A 19,406-nucleotide genomic window follows, 5' to 3' on the forward strand; every position below is an offset into this window, starting at 1 on the left:
TCTTCTGTTCCCTACCCCTGCAGATGTGTGACATCCGATGACAAACCTGTTGACTCATTCACCCCCACTCATTCATGAATGATTCCAGAAAAGCAGACAGGTAGGAGAGAAAAGGAGCCTGAGAGATGCTCAGTGTGTGAGTCAGAAGAGGGTTGCAGCACTGCAGCGGTTCCTGTAACGGCAGTGGTCAGGCTAAGCACACCCATCCAATCCATCAGCCTTCATTCATCCTTCGCCCATCCTTCCATTCACACAATCAAAGCAGCGGGGAGGGAGGGATGGAGAGAGAGATGCTGCGATAGAGCGAGCATCCGCTTCTGCAGAAAACGAGGGGGAAGGGGCAGAGGAGGAGGAGAGAGAGTGTATCGGTGCCATTGGAGAAGAACGGAGAGCTACAGAGAGAGAGAGAGGGCAGGGAGGAAGGTGCGCTTCTCTCCGATCGCAACACTCTTTCTCTGTCACACTGACAAGGTGTCTGTTCAGCTTCATCTCATTCTGTCTGTCTCTCTCACACACACACACACACACTCACACAGCGGTGCTGCTGCAGAGACATGCTGTGAAATCCAGCAGCATCATCATCGGGACGGACTCGTGGCATCAGCGCAGCGCTGATATCATCGGTCAGCAGTGACAGTCATAACAACCTGGACCGGGGAGGACAACAACACAGGTACGACCACAGGCATGTGCACACACACACATATGCTTGTCAGGCAACAGATATCACAGTTTCTGCTGTCGTAATTGCTTCGGACAACACTGGAGACCTTCTAATCGTGTTTTCACCCTTTCGTCTCTCTCAAAGGCTTCACGCTGGGGTCCGCAGAGTGCGCGGGCCGGCCAGAGGCCATGAGGCTGGTCCATAATGCAGAGAAACAATCTTTCTCCTTTAAGAAGTGCTCTGCCTTCCAGTTTGTCAAGAGGAAGGTGAGTGTGTGAGGATGCTGGGTGCAGAACTTCTGGGGCTGGTGGAGACTTGAAGTGCTGTTTGGTTAAAGACGTGGCCTGGTGGTTAGTGCACATGCTCTGACATGTTGCACGGTGATGCTTATGTGGACGAGTTTAGTTTGAATCAGGTCCTGTCTTCTTTTTGTTTCATCACCTCTCCACTGTGCGTTGATTAAAAACTGCAAAAAGCTTAGTGTTTTTAGGAAGTAAAAGTATTTTTTCCTATGAAGGAAGTATATATGTTTGTATGCATTTAAAGATATTAAATATATCCATCTATGTCTGTATGTGGTTTTGCAGTGACAGTGATTATGTTTATGGTTTTTAGATAGGGATGCAACAACATTAAAATTCAGTCAATAGTCAGTAATAATAGGTTCCTGTTATGATAATAATATAATAAAAATCTATAGTATTTTGTCTAAATAAATTAACTTTTGTTATAAATTAAACTGCAAATGACAATCATTTTAAATGCTATGAATGAATTTAGGCATCACAATATTATAATGTATAGTGTGAAACATGCATATTTAAAAATTGACCAAATATTACATTTATCAGTGTTAAATTGTAAGGTTAATGATTAACTTTAAGAGAGCATTAGGCCAATAATAAATGTATATAGTGTTTTTTCTAAGTAAATACAAAATAAGATTTAAAGATTAACTTTAAGTGAGCGATATTAAAATTCTATAGTATTTTGTCTAAATAAATTATAAATAAATATAACGATTTAAAAATAAATATAAATATTAAAATAAAATGAAAAAATGTATATAAATAAATAAAAACAAATGCAAAAAATGACAAAATATGTGAAAAAAAAAAGAAAGAAAGAACTGCAAATGACAATCAATCATTTTAAATGCTACAAATGAATTTAGGCATCACAACATTATAATGTACAGTATGAAACATGCATATTCATTTTAAAATTTGCCAAATATTACATTTAACAGTGTTAGATTAATTAGTTAAATTGTAAAGTTAAAGATTAACTTTAAGTGAATGTTAGGCCGATACTAAAATGTTATAATATTTTGTCTAAATAAAAAATATTAAAATAAATATAAATATTAAAATAAAATAAAGATTTTAAAATAATTATAAATATTTTGTATAAATGCATAATAAAATAAATTGTTAAAATGATGAAACGTAAAAAATATATATATATGGGAAAACTGCAAATGACAGTCAGTCATTTTAAATGCTACAAATGAATCACAACATTATAATGCACAGCATGAAACATGCATATTAATTTTTAAATATGCCAAATATTACATTTAACAGTGTTAGATTGTTAAATTGTGAAGTTAATGATCAAATTTTAATGAGCGTTAGGCCGATATTAAAATTAAATAGTGTTTTATCTAAATAAATTATAAATAATGTTTTAAAATAAAAATATGAGTGTTAGATGACAACAGAGATAATCTATGTAATATACAATAAGGGAAATGAGCATAAACAATTATGCAGTTAAACAATATGGATATCAATGAAAACAATACATATGGTACCAATATTTTGTGTATATACATAACGCATTGTTATTGACACCCAGTTGTGATTTTGCACATGAGTTTGCAATATCATTTGACTTTAGTATTGACAGTATTTATGGATTTCTTTTGTTTGCAATTTAACAAGAACGAAATTGCTATTCCAGTTTGATTTGTGCCTGCCGCAATGGCCAATCTGAACATGTTCTGAATTATTTATTTAAATATAATGTATTTGTTTTGGTTATAGGCGAGAAAGTGTGTGTGGTTTGGGAGTGAGTCCAGACTCCTACATACACACACAGCAGATGGAGTGTCAGAGAGTGACTCAGTGAGACGGTTTTGTTGGATTATTATGTATTTATGTGTACGCCGAGAACGAGAGAGAAAGAATCTTCTGGAGTGCCAAGGTTGATGTTTGTCTTTTGTAGGTCATCTTGCAGTGTTGTCTCGTACGTGTGTAGCATTAACACAACCGGATTGTGCCGTGTGTTTTGAGTCTTGCGGGTTTGTTAGCTCTCTCTGTGTTTTTGCACCAGGCAACACACACACATACTGATGTTTTTCTCTAGTGACTAAAGTTTGGTGTTGCTGAGTCATCAGTAGAGCCTGTGTTTAGAGTGCTTTATTGAGTTGCCATTGCTTCAGTGTTTGATTCCTGTAAAGAATGATTCATGTGCCTGATAATCCAGATCATAACAATAACACACTTACATGACAACTTCAGAAAACGCAGCATGTTAAATAAAATGAGATTAAATAAGATTAATATATACGCCACCAGTCAAAAGTTTTTGAACAGTAAGATTTTTAATGTTTTTAGTCTCTTCTGCTCACTAAGCTGCATTTATGTAATCCAAAGTACAGCAAAAACAGTGCAATTTTGAAAAATTTTTACTATTTAAAATAACTGCTTTTTATTTGAATATATTTCTAAAATGTAATTTATTCCTGTGATCAAAGAATAAAAATTCATATTTTTTAAAAAAAAGAGTAGCGTAAGAGACTCCGAGTGCTAGAGTACCGTCACAGTGACAACATACGATGACATAACTTTGAAAATCCGATCAAAGAAGAGAGTGAGGAAGACTGGAGAGATAGAGAGCAGTGAATTGTTGGGATCTGTGACTATATGCTGTAACTGTTTATGTGTGTGGGACATTTCGAGGCATTGTTTTTATTAATTTCAGGGGTTTTTTCTCCATTGTTTCTCCGTTCTAAAAAAAAAAACAAAGGTTTGATCATATAGAGCTTTGAAATTGTTTTTTCATCTGGCTGTTTGGCAGCTGTATGAAATGAAGTGAGAAGTGGAAATCTCTCAGCCTGTGCTCGCCGTGAGTTCCAGGATTTCCTGGGGCCTAGAAAATTGCTTTTCACTCAAGGGATTGAAGTCATTAAATACATTGTAAACTACAAAGAAGACATACGACCCTGTGCCCTGCCTCTTTTAGTCAGTCACTGCTGGTGATTTGGAGGACGCCTTTCAGATTTCATTGTTTAGCTTGTAAAGACATACACGACGGGTACGGCCCTGAGACGCCTTGTTCTGTTTAATCTGCCTGTACAGAAGCAAATCTACCAATCAAAGATTGCCTTAAACAACTCAAGATGTTTTCACATGACGAAATATTATGATTGTCTAGTTAGATACTTTGAAAACATCGTTTGGGTTTCACAAGAGCCTAAAATGCATAATGCATAATTCCATGAAATCTGTGCTTTTTCCACTTGGAAAAATGTAAAAATAAAATGTTTAATCAATATTTTTTTAAATATCCATGAAATTAAGACACCTTAAAATGACAGAAACATTGTATTGTGCCATCTCAAGCTATGTAATTTTATTATTTTATGACTATTTTTCTACCTCATGTTTTGGTATTTTTGTCAACCCTGTTACCAACACAAGCGTTACTGGATACTATATGCCACTGAATGATATAGGCATTAGCTCAATAATACACCTTTAAAATCTTTGAATTGCACACAGACAATCTTTAAAACCAGGGTCAAACCTCGATGTCATCCGTGTTACCCACGTCAAAACCTGTAACTTTGAAAAGTAAAAGGATGACAGTAACAAGTTTGACATTTCAAACAAATGTGCTAATTGCTAGCTAATAGTCAAGTTCACAAAAGCACATATTGCACACTTTAAAAGGTTTTACTTGTAGATATTGCTTATATTAAATGTAAGAAATAATTGTTTCAGTTTATTATAAAAATGGCAACAGGATTGACATTGCATGATGGCCCCCCCTCAGTCAAGCCTCATAAGTTATCAAAAATAGAACTTTATAGAGGAGTAAGAGAGATATGCTTATGTTTTAAGTGTTGGAATCCTGGTTGAGAAATGATGTAACCTCCTAGAAATTATGTCACTTGAATGTACATTATTTTACAAGGGTTTTTTGATGAGGGTAACAGGGCTGACATAAAATCAGATGACACCAATAAAATGATTTACATTTTATAGAAAAAATGCATGCTTGTGCCAAAAACATTGCTTGACAATGAGACTATATTTAGAAAAATATGCAAATGTGATTTTTATATCATTTTGCAAATTAAAAGAAAAATTATAGTGAGGGACAGGCCAAAAACCTTACCCTTACTAGCATAAATGCTATTTCAGTTATTTAAAATCATATTTAATTCACCTTTTTATGTGATATTGATGAACGTATACATAGAATTGCTATGTTTTAAAATTGCACACTTATTTGTTGTTATATTAAATCTATGTTTAATTTTTTTATTTGGGACACAAAAGGCACCAGTTTCGTGGAATGACCCATAAAATGCTCAATCCCACATAAAAGAAAATCACAAATGAGATCTGTTAATATCTCAGATATTTCTTGTATGAGAATAAATGGGGCGTAGATCAAAACTTTCACTTATGCACTGACATGTTTCCTGTACAATATCAGAAGAGATGTCGACGTCACAAAACTGCTCAAATTTATCAGAATTGAACCATCAAAAAGAGTTAAACTAGACATACATTTTATTTCATTACTTCATATGTTTTTATACTTAACATTATTTGAACTTACTCTTATGTTATATTTTTATATATAATATATATATATATATATATATATATATATATTATAGTTTCACATTATTTTATTTGTATTTTACATTATTTTTAAAGTCCGTATTCTTGTGCATTGTTGTAGATTTGTATTATTAAATAATTTAACAAATTTAACAAATTAACATATTTTTGGTTTGTTTTTTAAATGATTGTGTTTTAACTCAATACTCCTAAATGTAAATGTCAACTATCTCATTTGTTAGGTATCCTACACTGAAAAAAACAAATGTGTTGTTAGATCAAAGTAAAAAAAATAATAAAAAATACTTCAACTTGTTTTTCAACTGAAAAAAAAGTTCCACCAAATCAAATTTCTATAGTCAACTGAAACTAAATATTTATATATTTATTTCAAACAAAAAATAAACAAACTATATATATATATATATATATATAATATTATATATTATTATATATTTATTTATATATTTATTTATTAAATATATTTATTTATTTAGTACCGTGAGGATTTACTAAAGATGCACAGTGAAGAATTAGCACTGAAAGGCTTGGACTTATGCATTTGTAGGAGTTTACCTCTCAGACGCAAAATTTATGGGAGGAGAGTATTAAAATCACGCAGCATGGTTTACTAACATTTGCGTCAAATTACTGGTATTTGTGCCATTATTTAACGCCCAAAAAAGCATGTCTTAAAGCAAGCGGCAATTTGGTAGATTGTGCTGGTCATTATGTAAACTATCTGGCTGCATCTGTATTCTTTATTGTGTGCATTGTCAGTAAATTACACACCGTTTTTTCCCCTACCATTGGCACTTTTACGTAATTGCGCTCTAATGCTGATTTGCCCTGTTTAGTAAATCTGGCCCCAAATATCAAGATAAATACAAATCTAAATTGTACATATTAAGCACACTGAAAAAAGTGACCCAAGTAAGTAGCCTCAAAGTAATGTATGTGGCTCTCCAACATGATTAATTTAGTTGCATACATTTTTGTCCTATAACTGAATTACAGAACTATACTAAGTACCTAGTTATCTAGAACGGTTCTAATAATCCCAACATAATTGAACATTAAAGACTATTAAACACTATCGATTGTCCTGCTTTTCTCATCTTGCTCTCAAACACATAAAATAAAACTTAGTTTCATAATTTTTTGCTCTCCTTATTAAATCTTAGGTGGACATCAGTGGTCATATGGTTTTCACAGAATGCAAAATTAAAGAGCAAATATTTTAAGTTACTCCAACAAAACTTGGTTTTACTTCCAGTTAACTAAATATTTTACTTTAGCTCAATGACAAGACATAAAAGGGAATTATAAATTGTTCTTTAGAGTAATAACAAGGCAGATGCACTATTTTCAAGTTTTAGGAGAAATATCAGACACAAAGCTGAATCTTAAGTGAAACTTTTCTGAGAATCCCATTAAATATACTGAGCTATAAATGAGTGTAACACTTTCATCTGGGATTTCATATCCACACCCAACATACTTGTCCTAGATGTTGTCGACACAACCCATGGTTTCATAAGCACTTCATGGAAATTTAGTACAATCTCCACATGACCACTGGAATTTGTTTCCTGGACTTCGTTTGTTAGGTTTCTACTCCAGGTCAAGTTAACCTTACTGGTTACCAACCCTTGAGCCTTGAATCACCATGCACCACCATTCATTATATAATTTATAGATTATAAAACTCTTTCATGTTTTGCCTTCAGGTGCGCAGGTGGATGAGGAATCCCAAGGTGAATGTGGAGAAGGTCCAGGCTAAGGGCTTCCTGTCTCCATGTCCCAAATGTCAGGAAGGCCAGGACCTATGGTACACACATTTCCCAGCACCTTACGGCTGCTGCCACTACAGTCCCGGAGGATACTACCTCCCTCATCCTCCCAGCCCTCTCTGTCAGCCCTGTGCCCCGTGCACACCCTGCCAGCCAGACAAGAACAAGACATGCAAGGTCAGAAAACTGTCTGTCTGTTTATTAACTTTTCGGTCATCTGTTAATTATTTATTCATGCATATATTCATGCTTAGGAGTGATTCTGAGCATTCAATCTTGAGCATTTCTTAACAGTTTTTTAAAAGTAAATTTAAATGGCAATTTTTGTCAAGTAGGCAGTGTTGTATAGGCTGCATTTTAATTTGTATGATGTCAAACTGCTCAGGCCATGCCCACAATTGCTGATGGACTATCTCATATTAGCATATTTTCGCCCTCAGCCAGTTAGATTAAGTTAGCTTTTGATGGTAACGTGCTACTGGATACACAGAAAACGGAAATGAGCAGTAGCTCATTATCATTTAAAGAGACATGCACCGAAACAGGTCACTGTGAACAGAGCTGTTTTTGACAAGGTAAAAAGGTGTTGTTTTAGACTGCATTTTATTTGTATGACGTCATTCTGCTCAGGCCCCACCCATGACCACTGATAGACTGTCTTGTATTAGCATATCTCCGCCCTAAGCTGGTTGAACACTGTCCAACATTTACTCTCCGCTTGAGCAGCTGTAACAACAACGTCTCGTAAGCAATGCAGGTGTTTTGTATTTGAATGTAAAAGTAAACAAAAAAGTCTTAAGTTTCTTCCAACATCAAAGCCACTGAGATGCAGTGGATTAGTTTAGTTTTTGATGGTAACATGCCACCAAATACACAGAAAACAGAAGAGGGGGCGAGGTGAGCAGTAGCTCATTATCATTTAAAGAGACATGCACCAAAACAGGTCGCTGTGAACAGAGCTGTTTTTGACAAGGTAAAAAGGTGTTGTTTTACACAACTCAAAACAAGTTGCAGACATTTCATGACTGATTCAGACTGAAATAACCTCAGATTGCATACTGCAGTTTACAGCAGACGTGATGAGAATCACAATCATCATAGAGTCTAGTAACGGCTACGCCATCCATATTTCAGGACCTCCTGAAAAAACACTTTTAATGTCATTTTTCCCCCATTTCACTTGTTTATTCTGATCCCTTGCGGTGGAAGCTTTTAATCTTAGCGTGCCGTAGGGATGCATAAGAGGCTGAGCATGTTGTCTTTCTATTTAGCAATGCTAAACAGCTTCTTAGGGTTGGACTAGGTTAGCTGAGTTGAGCATTCTCTCAATTTCTCCCTCAGTTGCTCCCCTGACTGTTTGATTGGCTCTCGGAGATTGTGAGTATTAGAGAGATGACACAGAGCTCAGAAGGAGTCTGTATCTCAGTCATCCCTGCAGAGAGAGAGACAGCACATGACAGCATCTCTGCTCGCTATATGTGGCCACAGTTTATGTAACAGATGGGCAGTTTGAAATATATTGTATTGTATATGTTGTTATTTAGGAGAGCTTTTGTATATATAGCAAAGATTCAGAAATATTCTGTGGTCAAACTTTAGCACTTTAACTGCAGAAGCATATAATTTGATTAATTACACAATGGCGTGAAAATTAATAGGTTGGAAGCTAACAGAATGGGAATTAAGAGCTAAAGTTAGGCATTGCTCAGTAAGGAACAATGTTGGCTTGCATAAGGTGTCAACTTATAACATTTTGATAATGTCATACTGATTTCTGTGATTTTATCAGACATGATTAAATGTTTTACAGTGACACATACCAACTAACATTGCAAAGCATTACAGAATTCATCGTATCCATTGCTAATACTTAATAGGAAGTAACTGGCTTTTGTTTGGACGTTGCAAAAAACTAACAGAATGTAATGTGATGTGGGGACTTAAATCTATAAATTGCATTCCAACTTGGCAACTAAAACAGTATTATCCAGAAAAAATGTGTGAAACATTTTGAACAAAGAAAGAAACCTGAAGAAACAACTGAAATATTCTTTAATAAATTGCCAGTTTTTAATTTTACCTGGGTGCGTAGCAAAATCCTATGGAAGCCTGTTTCCACCACAAAAAAAGGTTATTAAGACTTTTTATCTCGCAAGTTTCTATCTTGCAATTGTGACTTTTTTACGTCAAAATGCACGTTTATATCACAATTCTGAGAAAAAAAGTCAGAATTGCGAGATGTAAAACGCAATTGTGAGGAAAAAGTCGGAATTGTGAGATAAAAAGTTGGAATTACCTTTTTCAATTGACTTTTCGCAGAATTGCAAGTTTGTAAGAGATACAAACACGCAATTCGGAGGAAAAAAATGTTAGTATTGTTCATTTATATCTCACAATTCTGACTTTATTTCTCGCAATCACGAGTTAAATCTCACAATTCTGACTTTATAACTCACAATTGTTAGTTTATATTTCAGAATTCTGAAAAAAAGTCAGAATTGCCAGATATAAACTCAAAATTGCAAGAAAAAAAGTCTGAATTGTCAAATAAATTAACTTTTTTATTTTTTTATTCAGTGGCGGAAACAGGCTTGCATTAAATCCCTATTTGCACTGAAAATATTTGTGAAAATATTTAAAAATTTAAAGTTTCTTAATTTGATATTGTGATAAAGTACTTCAGGGGTTGCCAGTGGGGTTTAAGGGTGTTTGTTGAAAATTTAAGAGAAAATAAAAGGATTTTAGGAAACATTTTATGTATCACACAAGCAAAATAAAAAAAAAGTGAAAAATGCTATACAAATTATTTTGTATTTAACAAAAAATGTTTCTGTGACACAATAGATATAGAACACAAACATAACATAAAAAAGAATATTATACAAATTTTAAAAAATACAAATTTATTTATTTTTTTACAAATGTATTGAATCTAATACAAAGTTAGTATTGACTATTTTTTTAACAATTTATTTTACTTTTATTTTTATAATATGACATTTACTACTTTTCTCACAGAGGATAAATAAGTCTATATTCATAAGAATGTATAGCTTTATATTAGGAACGGGGTCCCTCACAAGTGAACCATTATATTTGGCTGTTATAAAAAGTTACAAAAAAACCTTTGTTCTTAATGTTTTATGCAACATATTAATCTAGCTCTATTATATCTTACTTTGTCTTATATGTCTTATATATTTGCAGCACTATATAGATAGACAGACAGACAGACAGACAGTGTCGATTACATAACAATAGCTAAACTTGTATCCGTCTGAGGTTGGTTGCATTTTGTGTTTGATTGATTTGATAACCTCTTGCCTACTTCTCCTGTGCTTTGCCACAAACACTTCTCAAATAACCAGAGAACTAATGCCTGAGCTGTTTTACTCATGAATTTTGTGTAGGAGCTACAATGGGCGGCTTGTATATCAAGATTAGGTTGGGTTAAAAATATATGTGTCCTGACAGGGAGAATGGGAGAGGAGAAGAGGAAATATTATGGGAGAGAGCAAAAGCGAGAGAGATGACACATCATTTTGTGTCCAGTCGGTCTCGAGGCTGCAGTTATGTAACGTACATCAGGGTGCGAATGACGGAATCGCAGCAACATCAGCATCTATGAATGACTGAATTCATTCAGCAACCTGAGAGTAATATCTAACTCTGTTCATCCTCATAACCTGCCTTCATCATCACTGTCAGCTCAGATCGATCACTAATCAGTCATCATTTTAATTATTAGGCTAAAGCAACAGCTGAGGTTTTTGTAGTTAAAGTCAGTCCAAACTCTAACCTAGGGCTTGTGATGGATCTGTATTGTATGGTATTTATTTTGTTTTATCGACTCTTTAGGAGGAACATGATCGTGTTTTACAGTAGATGTTGCCTGGAAGGATTTTTATTTCACGCCCTGTGAAAATATGGAGAGCAGTGGGGCTCCTTCTCGCTCGGCATGTGGATTTGTGTGCTTGTTTGTGTTTGTGTGAATTAATGTGGCAGAAAGATGCGAGGAGCGGGGGGTTGCGCCGATGACTCATCGCTCATGAGGTCTGCGGATCACACAAACGCACACACGCAGGGCCAGTTTTTATAGCGCCAGGTTGCGCCGAGTTGAAATGAGCATAAACTTTGATTGACCACATTGCGCTGGCCTTCAGATGAAGGGAGCTGCAGCTGTACTGTGAGCCTGTGATGAGATCGTATGTGATTTATTTGGAGAATCTGCTAAATGATTATTGTATGAAGCAGATTGTTCCCGTCGTGATGATTATATTAAGTGTCTGATTGGTTATGACTGATTAAACTCTTCAGTGTCTAGGGCCTCCTCATGCTTGTTTATTAACTTTTCAGTCATCTGTCAAATGTTTATTCATGCATCTATTCATCCTTCAGGAGTGATTCTAAGATTTCAAGACAAATTTAAATAAAACATTTTAGGGAAAATTACAGATTTTTTTAAAACAATTGAACAAAATAAGCAACAAATAAAGAAAGTGAAAAGCCCTGTACGGATCAATTTTAATTAAACTAAAATTGTTTCTGTAATATATGAAACAATTTTACCAAAATAATATTTAATACAAAGGTTTTATACAAATGCAATATTTTTATATTGAAATGCAAAACAAAGTAATGAAGCAGATTGTTTTTGTCACATTGATTATATTAAGCGTCTGATTGCTTATGACTGATTAAACTCTTCAGTGTAGAGGGTTTAAAGTGAAGCCAACTGACAAAATTAGACATTTCTCATTTACATAATTTTAATATCTCAGTAACATAATCAAAGACTAGTTTAAAGGAACAGTTCAACCAAATTAAATTCTGGCATCACTTACTGACCCTCATCATGTTGTTCTAATCTATGAATTTCTTTCTTCTGCAAAAATAAATAAATAAAAATTGAATAAAATTTAATTAAATTATAAAATAAAATAAAATAAATTGACCCCACTGACATTCACTGTATGGACAAAAAAAGACCACTAAGACATTTCTCTAAATATCTTTTCTTGCAAAAAAACACAATTTGTTGAGTCAGCTTAAAATAATTTGTTACCCTGTTGCCTTAAAATTTTAAGTTCAGTCAACTAAAATAAGTTTATTCAGATTGAAATGTTAAGTTGTACTAAGTAACAACTTAGATATTTGTTTGCTAAACATAACAGATGTGTAAGTAACCCAGCTGCCTTAAAATTTTAAGTTGATTCAACTCAAATATCTAAGCTGTCACTTAGTATAATTTAACATTTCAAGTTGAATAAACATTTTTTGAGTTGACTGAACTTAAAATTTTAAGGCAGCCAGGTTACAAATTATTTTAAGTTGACTCAACAAATTGTTTTTTTACACTGTAGAGGGAAAATGACACATGTGATCCTGTTAATTTCCCATGTTCTTCACTCCTCAATGGAACACAAACAAAAACTTGCTCAAGTCTCCTTTTTAGATTTATTTCCTGAGAAAAAGACATGTGTCTCCTCTAAAGGTCAGGTTTCATCTGAAGTCAAAATGAACTCAAACAGTTCTCATTATAATTCTCCCAGAACCAATTGACCTGACATATGCTAATAAGCTAATTTTGTTGCTATATGTGACCCTGGACCACAAAACCAGTCATAAGTAGCATGAGTATATTTGTAGCAATAGCCAACAATACAATGCATGGGTCAAAATGATCGATTTTTCTTTTATGCCAAAAATCATTAGGATATTAAGTAAAGATCATGTTTCATGAAGATACTGTGTAAATTTCCTACTGTAAATATATCAAAACTTAAGTTTTGATTAGTAACGTGCATTGCTAAGAACTTCATTTGAAGGTGATTTCTCAATATTTAGTTTTAGTTTTTTTTGCACCCCCAGATTCCAGATTTTCAAATAGTTGTATCTCAGCCAAATATTGTCCTATCCTAACAAACCATACAAAATGGAAAGCTTATTTATATAATGTATAAATCTCAATTTCAAAAAATTGACCCTTATGACTGGTTTTGTTGTCCAGGGTCACATATACACTTCTTTTTCTATTTTAGCTAAGGAAAAACATTTGAGATGATGATAATACCTAAACAAAAGACGCCTCATCCATGAAAGGGCAATTTCTTGGCTATGAAATGTTCCTCTGGGCAAACACAGCCACAAAAACACACACTTCTGCCATCGTCTGTCCACAATCCAGGGCATGTGTCATTAGTTCCCGTAAATTCAAAGCTGTTTTGATGTCAGCAACTGAAATTCCAGAGCTTTGACTCGTCTAGTAAACAAACGGATCAAGCAACTGTTTACCTCACCCTGCTGAGATGCCGTGGACTTTGTTGCCAGTGTGATTTTAGAATCACTGGGATACTTTTGTAGTTTTTTTTTAAATATAGTTTAATGAAAACTAGATTTTTATTTAAATATGTCTGTATAGTTTTTATTATTTTTAGTATGTCAAGTTAAAGGTGAAGTTTTTTTGCATGTTTAAATGCTATAATTGAGTCCCCAGTGTATCTACCAACTCAAAAAACATGAAAAAAGACAACCCAGTAACTTTGTTTTGGTAATCCTTTTTCTGCAAGCATGTGAAAAAACAAGCCGCTCAGATTTCACTGTGACGTAGGAAGTGGATCTTACCGTATTACCGTCCTTTAAAGTACTGTACATTACGCTGCTGCCACAAAGATCTAATATAAACATGCAATTTCTTTCCCAGCTGTTTACCTTCATGGACATAACTGATTTTTTTGTAACTCGTGTGTTTTTAACATAAACTTGTGTGTATTTGACAGTTTAAGCACAATAAGACATGAAAGAGAACTTCGTTTTGTACTCACATGCTGTGTGACAGCCGTTTTCTGTGCGCTCAGAAAACCCTATATCAGACATTTAAACTGATATGGCTTTAAAACGCATGATTCAAGCACGATAGAAATGATAATCAAATCCAAACAGTTGTTTTTTAGCAGAGTATCTGAGCTGTAAAGGCACAGCCCTATTCTGGAAAAGGGGGCGGGGAGCAGAAGCTCATTTGCATTTAAACAGACATGCATGAAAACAGCGTATGTCAGCTTCTGCTTAAAATAGGCATTTTCAAAATGATATAATAAATGATCTGTGGGATATTCGGGCTGAAACTTCACAGACACATTCTGCGGTCACCTGAGACATTTATGTTGTAAAAAGGGGCATAATGGATCTTTAAACTAAAATGAGAATGCTGCTTTGGCAACTAGCTGAAATATGTTTTACACTTTTTATATTTTAATTTTTTTATGGTTTTTAGTTAACTACTGGTTAGTCATTATTACAACAGCTCTGACTTTTATCGGTACAAAGCGTTTATGTTGTATAAGTCTGCAGGATTATACAATAATGCCTTCTGGACTACTGTCAGCCATTTAACAAAGTACTATTTTTATCTGTTTGTTCACGCGTCTCATCTCTGGTTCTATAACCCTTTGTCCCCTATGAATCTCCAGTTGGGGTTAATGAGGCTAATGGTTACTAGGTTTCAGGGAAAAACACGCGGCACAGAAGTGCTGTCACCAGAGCCCTTAAAGTGGCAACACCAGCGTCAGTTCCAGTCAGACCTCTTGCTCTGGTTCAGGTGGTTCTTTATCTCTGTTTTGGGTCCCTTGTCTTTTGCCCGGCCCTTAACTATGCTGTTGCATGCTAACTCTCTGGTGCTGTGCCAGTCAAGGGTGGCTCCGAGCCAAGTTCCCTCTCACCTTCCAAGTGTGGGCCAGCGGTGTCAGCTGGGTAGAAGTTCTTCTAAGGAAGTTCGTGACCTTCACCTACTTTATATATTTTCCGCTATCGTGTTGAAGGAGTGATTATATTTAGAGAGCTTTGTACTGGTGCAGAAAAGGCCTGAATCATTCTGTAATCTTTCCTGAATCTTTCTGCAATCCTCCTACAAAGAAGCACAGCGGGCTAATAGATTTTAGGGGGGAAGTAATGCTTATTCTGTGGGAATGGAATACTTTCCTGGTTCAGAGCGGGTTTAATTATGCTTACAGGATTTAGTGTAAGGCTTTACTTCACTATACTCCAGAGACAAAAATGACCACAGTATTGAGCTAAACCTCTCAAAGGTAAAAAATGATTCATGGTTCAAGTGTTTTTTCATTTAATTGCAGGGTTTTGTCCGCATTCATTAAAATAGCTTTACATGAAAAAAGCGTAGCTTTATGGTATGTCATGATTTAGATAGCTTGGGCTGGACAGACAAGACTCGCATGCCAAAGCGCTCATAAAATATTTTTAGTCTTTATAGAAGCTGATAAATGGTAGTTGACACATGACATGCTCATGATTTTTTTTCTTTAAATCATCATCGCAATGTTATGTTAAATTTCATATGAATAAGAGAACGTCTATCTTAGGAATCTTAGGTGCTGGGATTGGTCACCATTTCTCTATGTTTTCTCTATGTTATGAGTTCATTTTAAATGGTCCTGTGGTGTGGCAAATTAATTTTTTTAAAAGTGGAATCCTATTGGCATGAAAAATGCATGCTAAAAATGTTGTGTGGAGTAGATTTAGTTTGATGTGTACACTCAAATATGATGTATTTTAATGTAATATATTGTATAGTGTTATATGTACAGGTATATTTTCTTTAAAAAATTAATACTTTTGCAAGGATGCATTAAATTGATCAAATTTGTTATATATTGTTACAAAAAATAAATAAAATAAAATAAAATAAAATAAAATAAATGCTGTTCTTCTTTATTTTTTAAAGAATCCTGAAGAGAAATGTATCCATAGAAATATTAAGCAAAACCACTGTTTTCAATATTATTAATAATAAAAAACATGCAAGACCAAAACTGGCATAATGGCTGCTGAAAGTTCAGTTTTGCCATCACAGGAATATATTTTAAAATATATTAAAAACATGAAACATTATATTAAATTAGTTTAAAAAAGATTAGAGGATATTTTAATTATATTTAATTATATTTAATTAAGTGTCATCTTTAAATTGTGTGAATTTAGAGTAAATATTTGTAAATATTTTAGTAAAATACACTACCAGTCAAAAGTTTTTGAACAGTAAGATTTGTAATGTTTTTTAAAGAAGAATCTTCTGCTCACCAAGCCTGCATTTATTTGATCCAAAATGCAGCAAAAGCAGGACAATTTTGAAATATTTTTACTATTTCAAATAACTGTTTAAATATATTTTAAAATGTAATTTATTCCTGTGATTTCAAAGCTGAATATTTAGCATCATTACTCCAGTCACATGATCCTTCAGAAATCATTCTAATATTCTGATTTGCTACTTAAAAAACATTTATTATTATAATTATTATTATGTTGAAAACAGCTGAGTGTGTTTTTTTTTTCAGGTTTCGTTGATGAATAGAAAGTTCAGAAGAACAGCATTTATATGAAACAGACATCCTTTGTAACATAATAAATTTCTTTATCCTCACTTTTGATCAATTTATAATCATAATTTCCCAACCCCAACACTTTTGATATACACAATATTATACACAATATTATACACAATACTCGTATGATATTGTGTATAATGTTACAAAAGCATTTTATTTCAGATAAATGCTGACTGTTGGATCTTTCTGTTCGTCAAAGAATCCCGAAAAAAATGTATTCAACTGTTTTAAATATTGATAATAATAATGATAATAAAAATGTTTCTTGAACAGCAAATCAACATATTAGAATGATTTCTGAAGGATCATGTGACACTGAAGACTGCGTAATGATGCTGAAAATGTAACTTTGATCACAGGAATAAATTACATCTTAAAATATATTCAAATAGAAAGCCGTTATTTTAAAAAGTAAAAAATATTTCACAATATTACTGCTTTTGCTGTACTTTGGATCAAATAAATGCAGGCTTGGTGAGCAGAAGAGACTTCTTTAAAACACATTAAAAATCTTACTGTTCAAAAACTTTTGACTGGCAGTTTATTTTTTGGTAAAATAAATATTAGTCAATTAATTTTGGTAAAATATAAAGTATTTTAGTCAAATTAATTAAAAGTATGAATCATGAAGTATTAAAAAAATGAAAACAAAATAGTTCAACAATTTGGTATAAGGCAAAGCAGCTACATTTACTTTGGCATTACTTGAACAAATTTTATGCTTAGTACAGATATACATGTTTATTTTTTATAATTAAATAAATACTTTTATAATTTTGCCAGGAACATTTTACATGCCACGGGACATCTGCAAAGTACTTAATGTCAAAAGGGTGAAGGAAATGGGACTTTCAGTAGCATTTGTTCCCAGCTGGGTTTCGTGATGGGATGCCGAGGGAGGAATACTTTAGGGAATTCCACATAGGCCGATCCCATACAAGAGTTTTGGGTCTAATCTTATCAAACAGAGTTACAGTGTGCGATTTAACCTCCCTGGCTACACACATAAACAGACACAAACACACCCCGGGGCTTCGAAAATATAATCACTTTGTATTGACTAGAAAACCTCTGCCTGGTAAATACTGTCAGAGAGATTTTAGATTACAATAGCAGTGCAAAGCTAAAGAAATGAAAAGAAAATGAAATGCCAACTCACACACTGTTTGGAGAACTGGGGAGGGAAGAGTTGCTGATTAACCGTTTTTTTTTTATCTTAACATTTTCCTGTAAGTGCACTTACATAACCGGCAACCTTTGATGTTGAAATATTTGGGCCAGGCTGAGTGTGTCCACAAGACCAGGCCCTCAAGAAAGGCCAGTTACAGTTCCAAGATCACCTTTCCCTGGAATCTGTGCTTCATTCTTGGCACCAAAGACTAAAGAACAAAATGTGTGTGTGTCTTTCTGATTTTTGTGGATTATAGAATAAGCTCGAGTCGCTGCAGTGACGTCTTTCACTGACCGTTGAGCTTTTATCAGCACAATTACACACACTCACACACACTTCATTTTCAGCTGTGTCTTTGAGTCAAATTTAGATCTAGTCCAATGACCTTTAGAGGAAAATTTGCTAAACAGACACTTTTGAATAGGTATTTTTAATCTGAAAATAGGTATTTTCTCCTGTGAATCAGGTGCTAAACCAACACAGTCAGCTCATGCAAATAAACAGCTCTGTTAGCAATTAGCATAAGATATTCTTAGTGAATTTCGACTCTAAAACTTTCATCTCTGAGATAATTAATGTCTTAGTTGATTATTTATATACTCAGAAAAGCACATGACAAAAGATACAGGATTCATGACAAAGTGCTTCTAATTATACTTAACTGTGTCTCTTATTGTGCTGTTTCTGCACATCATGCTTACTCATGGGGTATTGTGACGTAGTGGTTAAAGTCTGAGTTGGTAACTACACTTTTTTTTGAACCCTGCAATAGTGAATCCATGGACTGTTATCATTATGGCCTCGAAAAAGACTTTAGATTGCTTCAAAGAGATTGTTCCTGTGCTAAATGTACTGTGAGTGTGTGTGTGTGTGTGTGTGTGTGTGTGTGTGTATATACATATATATATATATATATATATATAATGCCAAAAATCATTAGGATATTAAGTAAAGATCCTGTTCCATGAAGATATTTTGTAAATTTCCTAACGTAAATATATCAAAACTTAATTTTTGATTAGTAATATGCATTGCTGACAACTTTAATTTTCATACTTTAATAGTGTTTTTTGCACCCTCAGATTCCAAATTTTCAAATAGTTGTTTCTTGGCCAAATATTGTCCTATCCTAACAAACCATATATTAATGACCATATATTCAGCTTTCAAATCTCAATTTTAAAAAATGTACCCTTATCACTGGTTTTGTGGTCCAGGGTCACATATACATGCCTGAAACGTCTCGTATGCTCACCAAGGCTACATTTATTTGATCAAAAATACAAAAAAAGAGTAATATTGTGAAATATTATTACAAATTAAAACAACAGTTTTCTATTTTAATATAGTGTAATTTGTTCATGTGATGCAAAGATAGATTTTCAGGATCATTACTCCAGTCTTCAGTGTCACATGATCCTTCAGAAATAATTTTAATATGCTGATTTGCTGCTCAAGAAACATTTATTATTATTATTATCAGTGTTGAAACCTGTTGTGCAGCTCAGTATTTTT

At 33.8% G+C, this 19,406-nt stretch overlaps 1 protein-coding gene across 1 annotated transcript in view; it reads left to right on the plus strand.

The window, feature by feature from the left end:
- The first annotated feature begins 403 nt into the window (after positions 1-403).
- Positions 404-19,406, plus strand: part of sgk1 (serum/glucocorticoid regulated kinase 1) — a 32,380-nt gene continuing 13,377 nt past the window's right edge. The window contains exons 1-3 of the mRNA XM_051096089.1: positions 404-673; positions 809-930; positions 7,257-7,496. Of these exons, the coding sequence (XP_050952046.1) occupies positions 853-930; positions 7,257-7,496 (318 nt within the window). The 5' untranslated portion in view covers positions 404-673; positions 809-852. The remainder of the gene's footprint in view (positions 674-808; positions 931-7,256; positions 7,497-19,406) is intronic.

The sequence above is a fragment of the Labeo rohita genome, chromosome 23, assembly GCF_022985175.1.
Source record: "Labeo rohita strain BAU-BD-2019 chromosome 23, IGBB_LRoh.1.0, whole genome shotgun sequence".
NCBI lineage: Eukaryota > Metazoa > Chordata > Actinopteri > Cypriniformes > Cyprinidae > Labeo > Labeo rohita.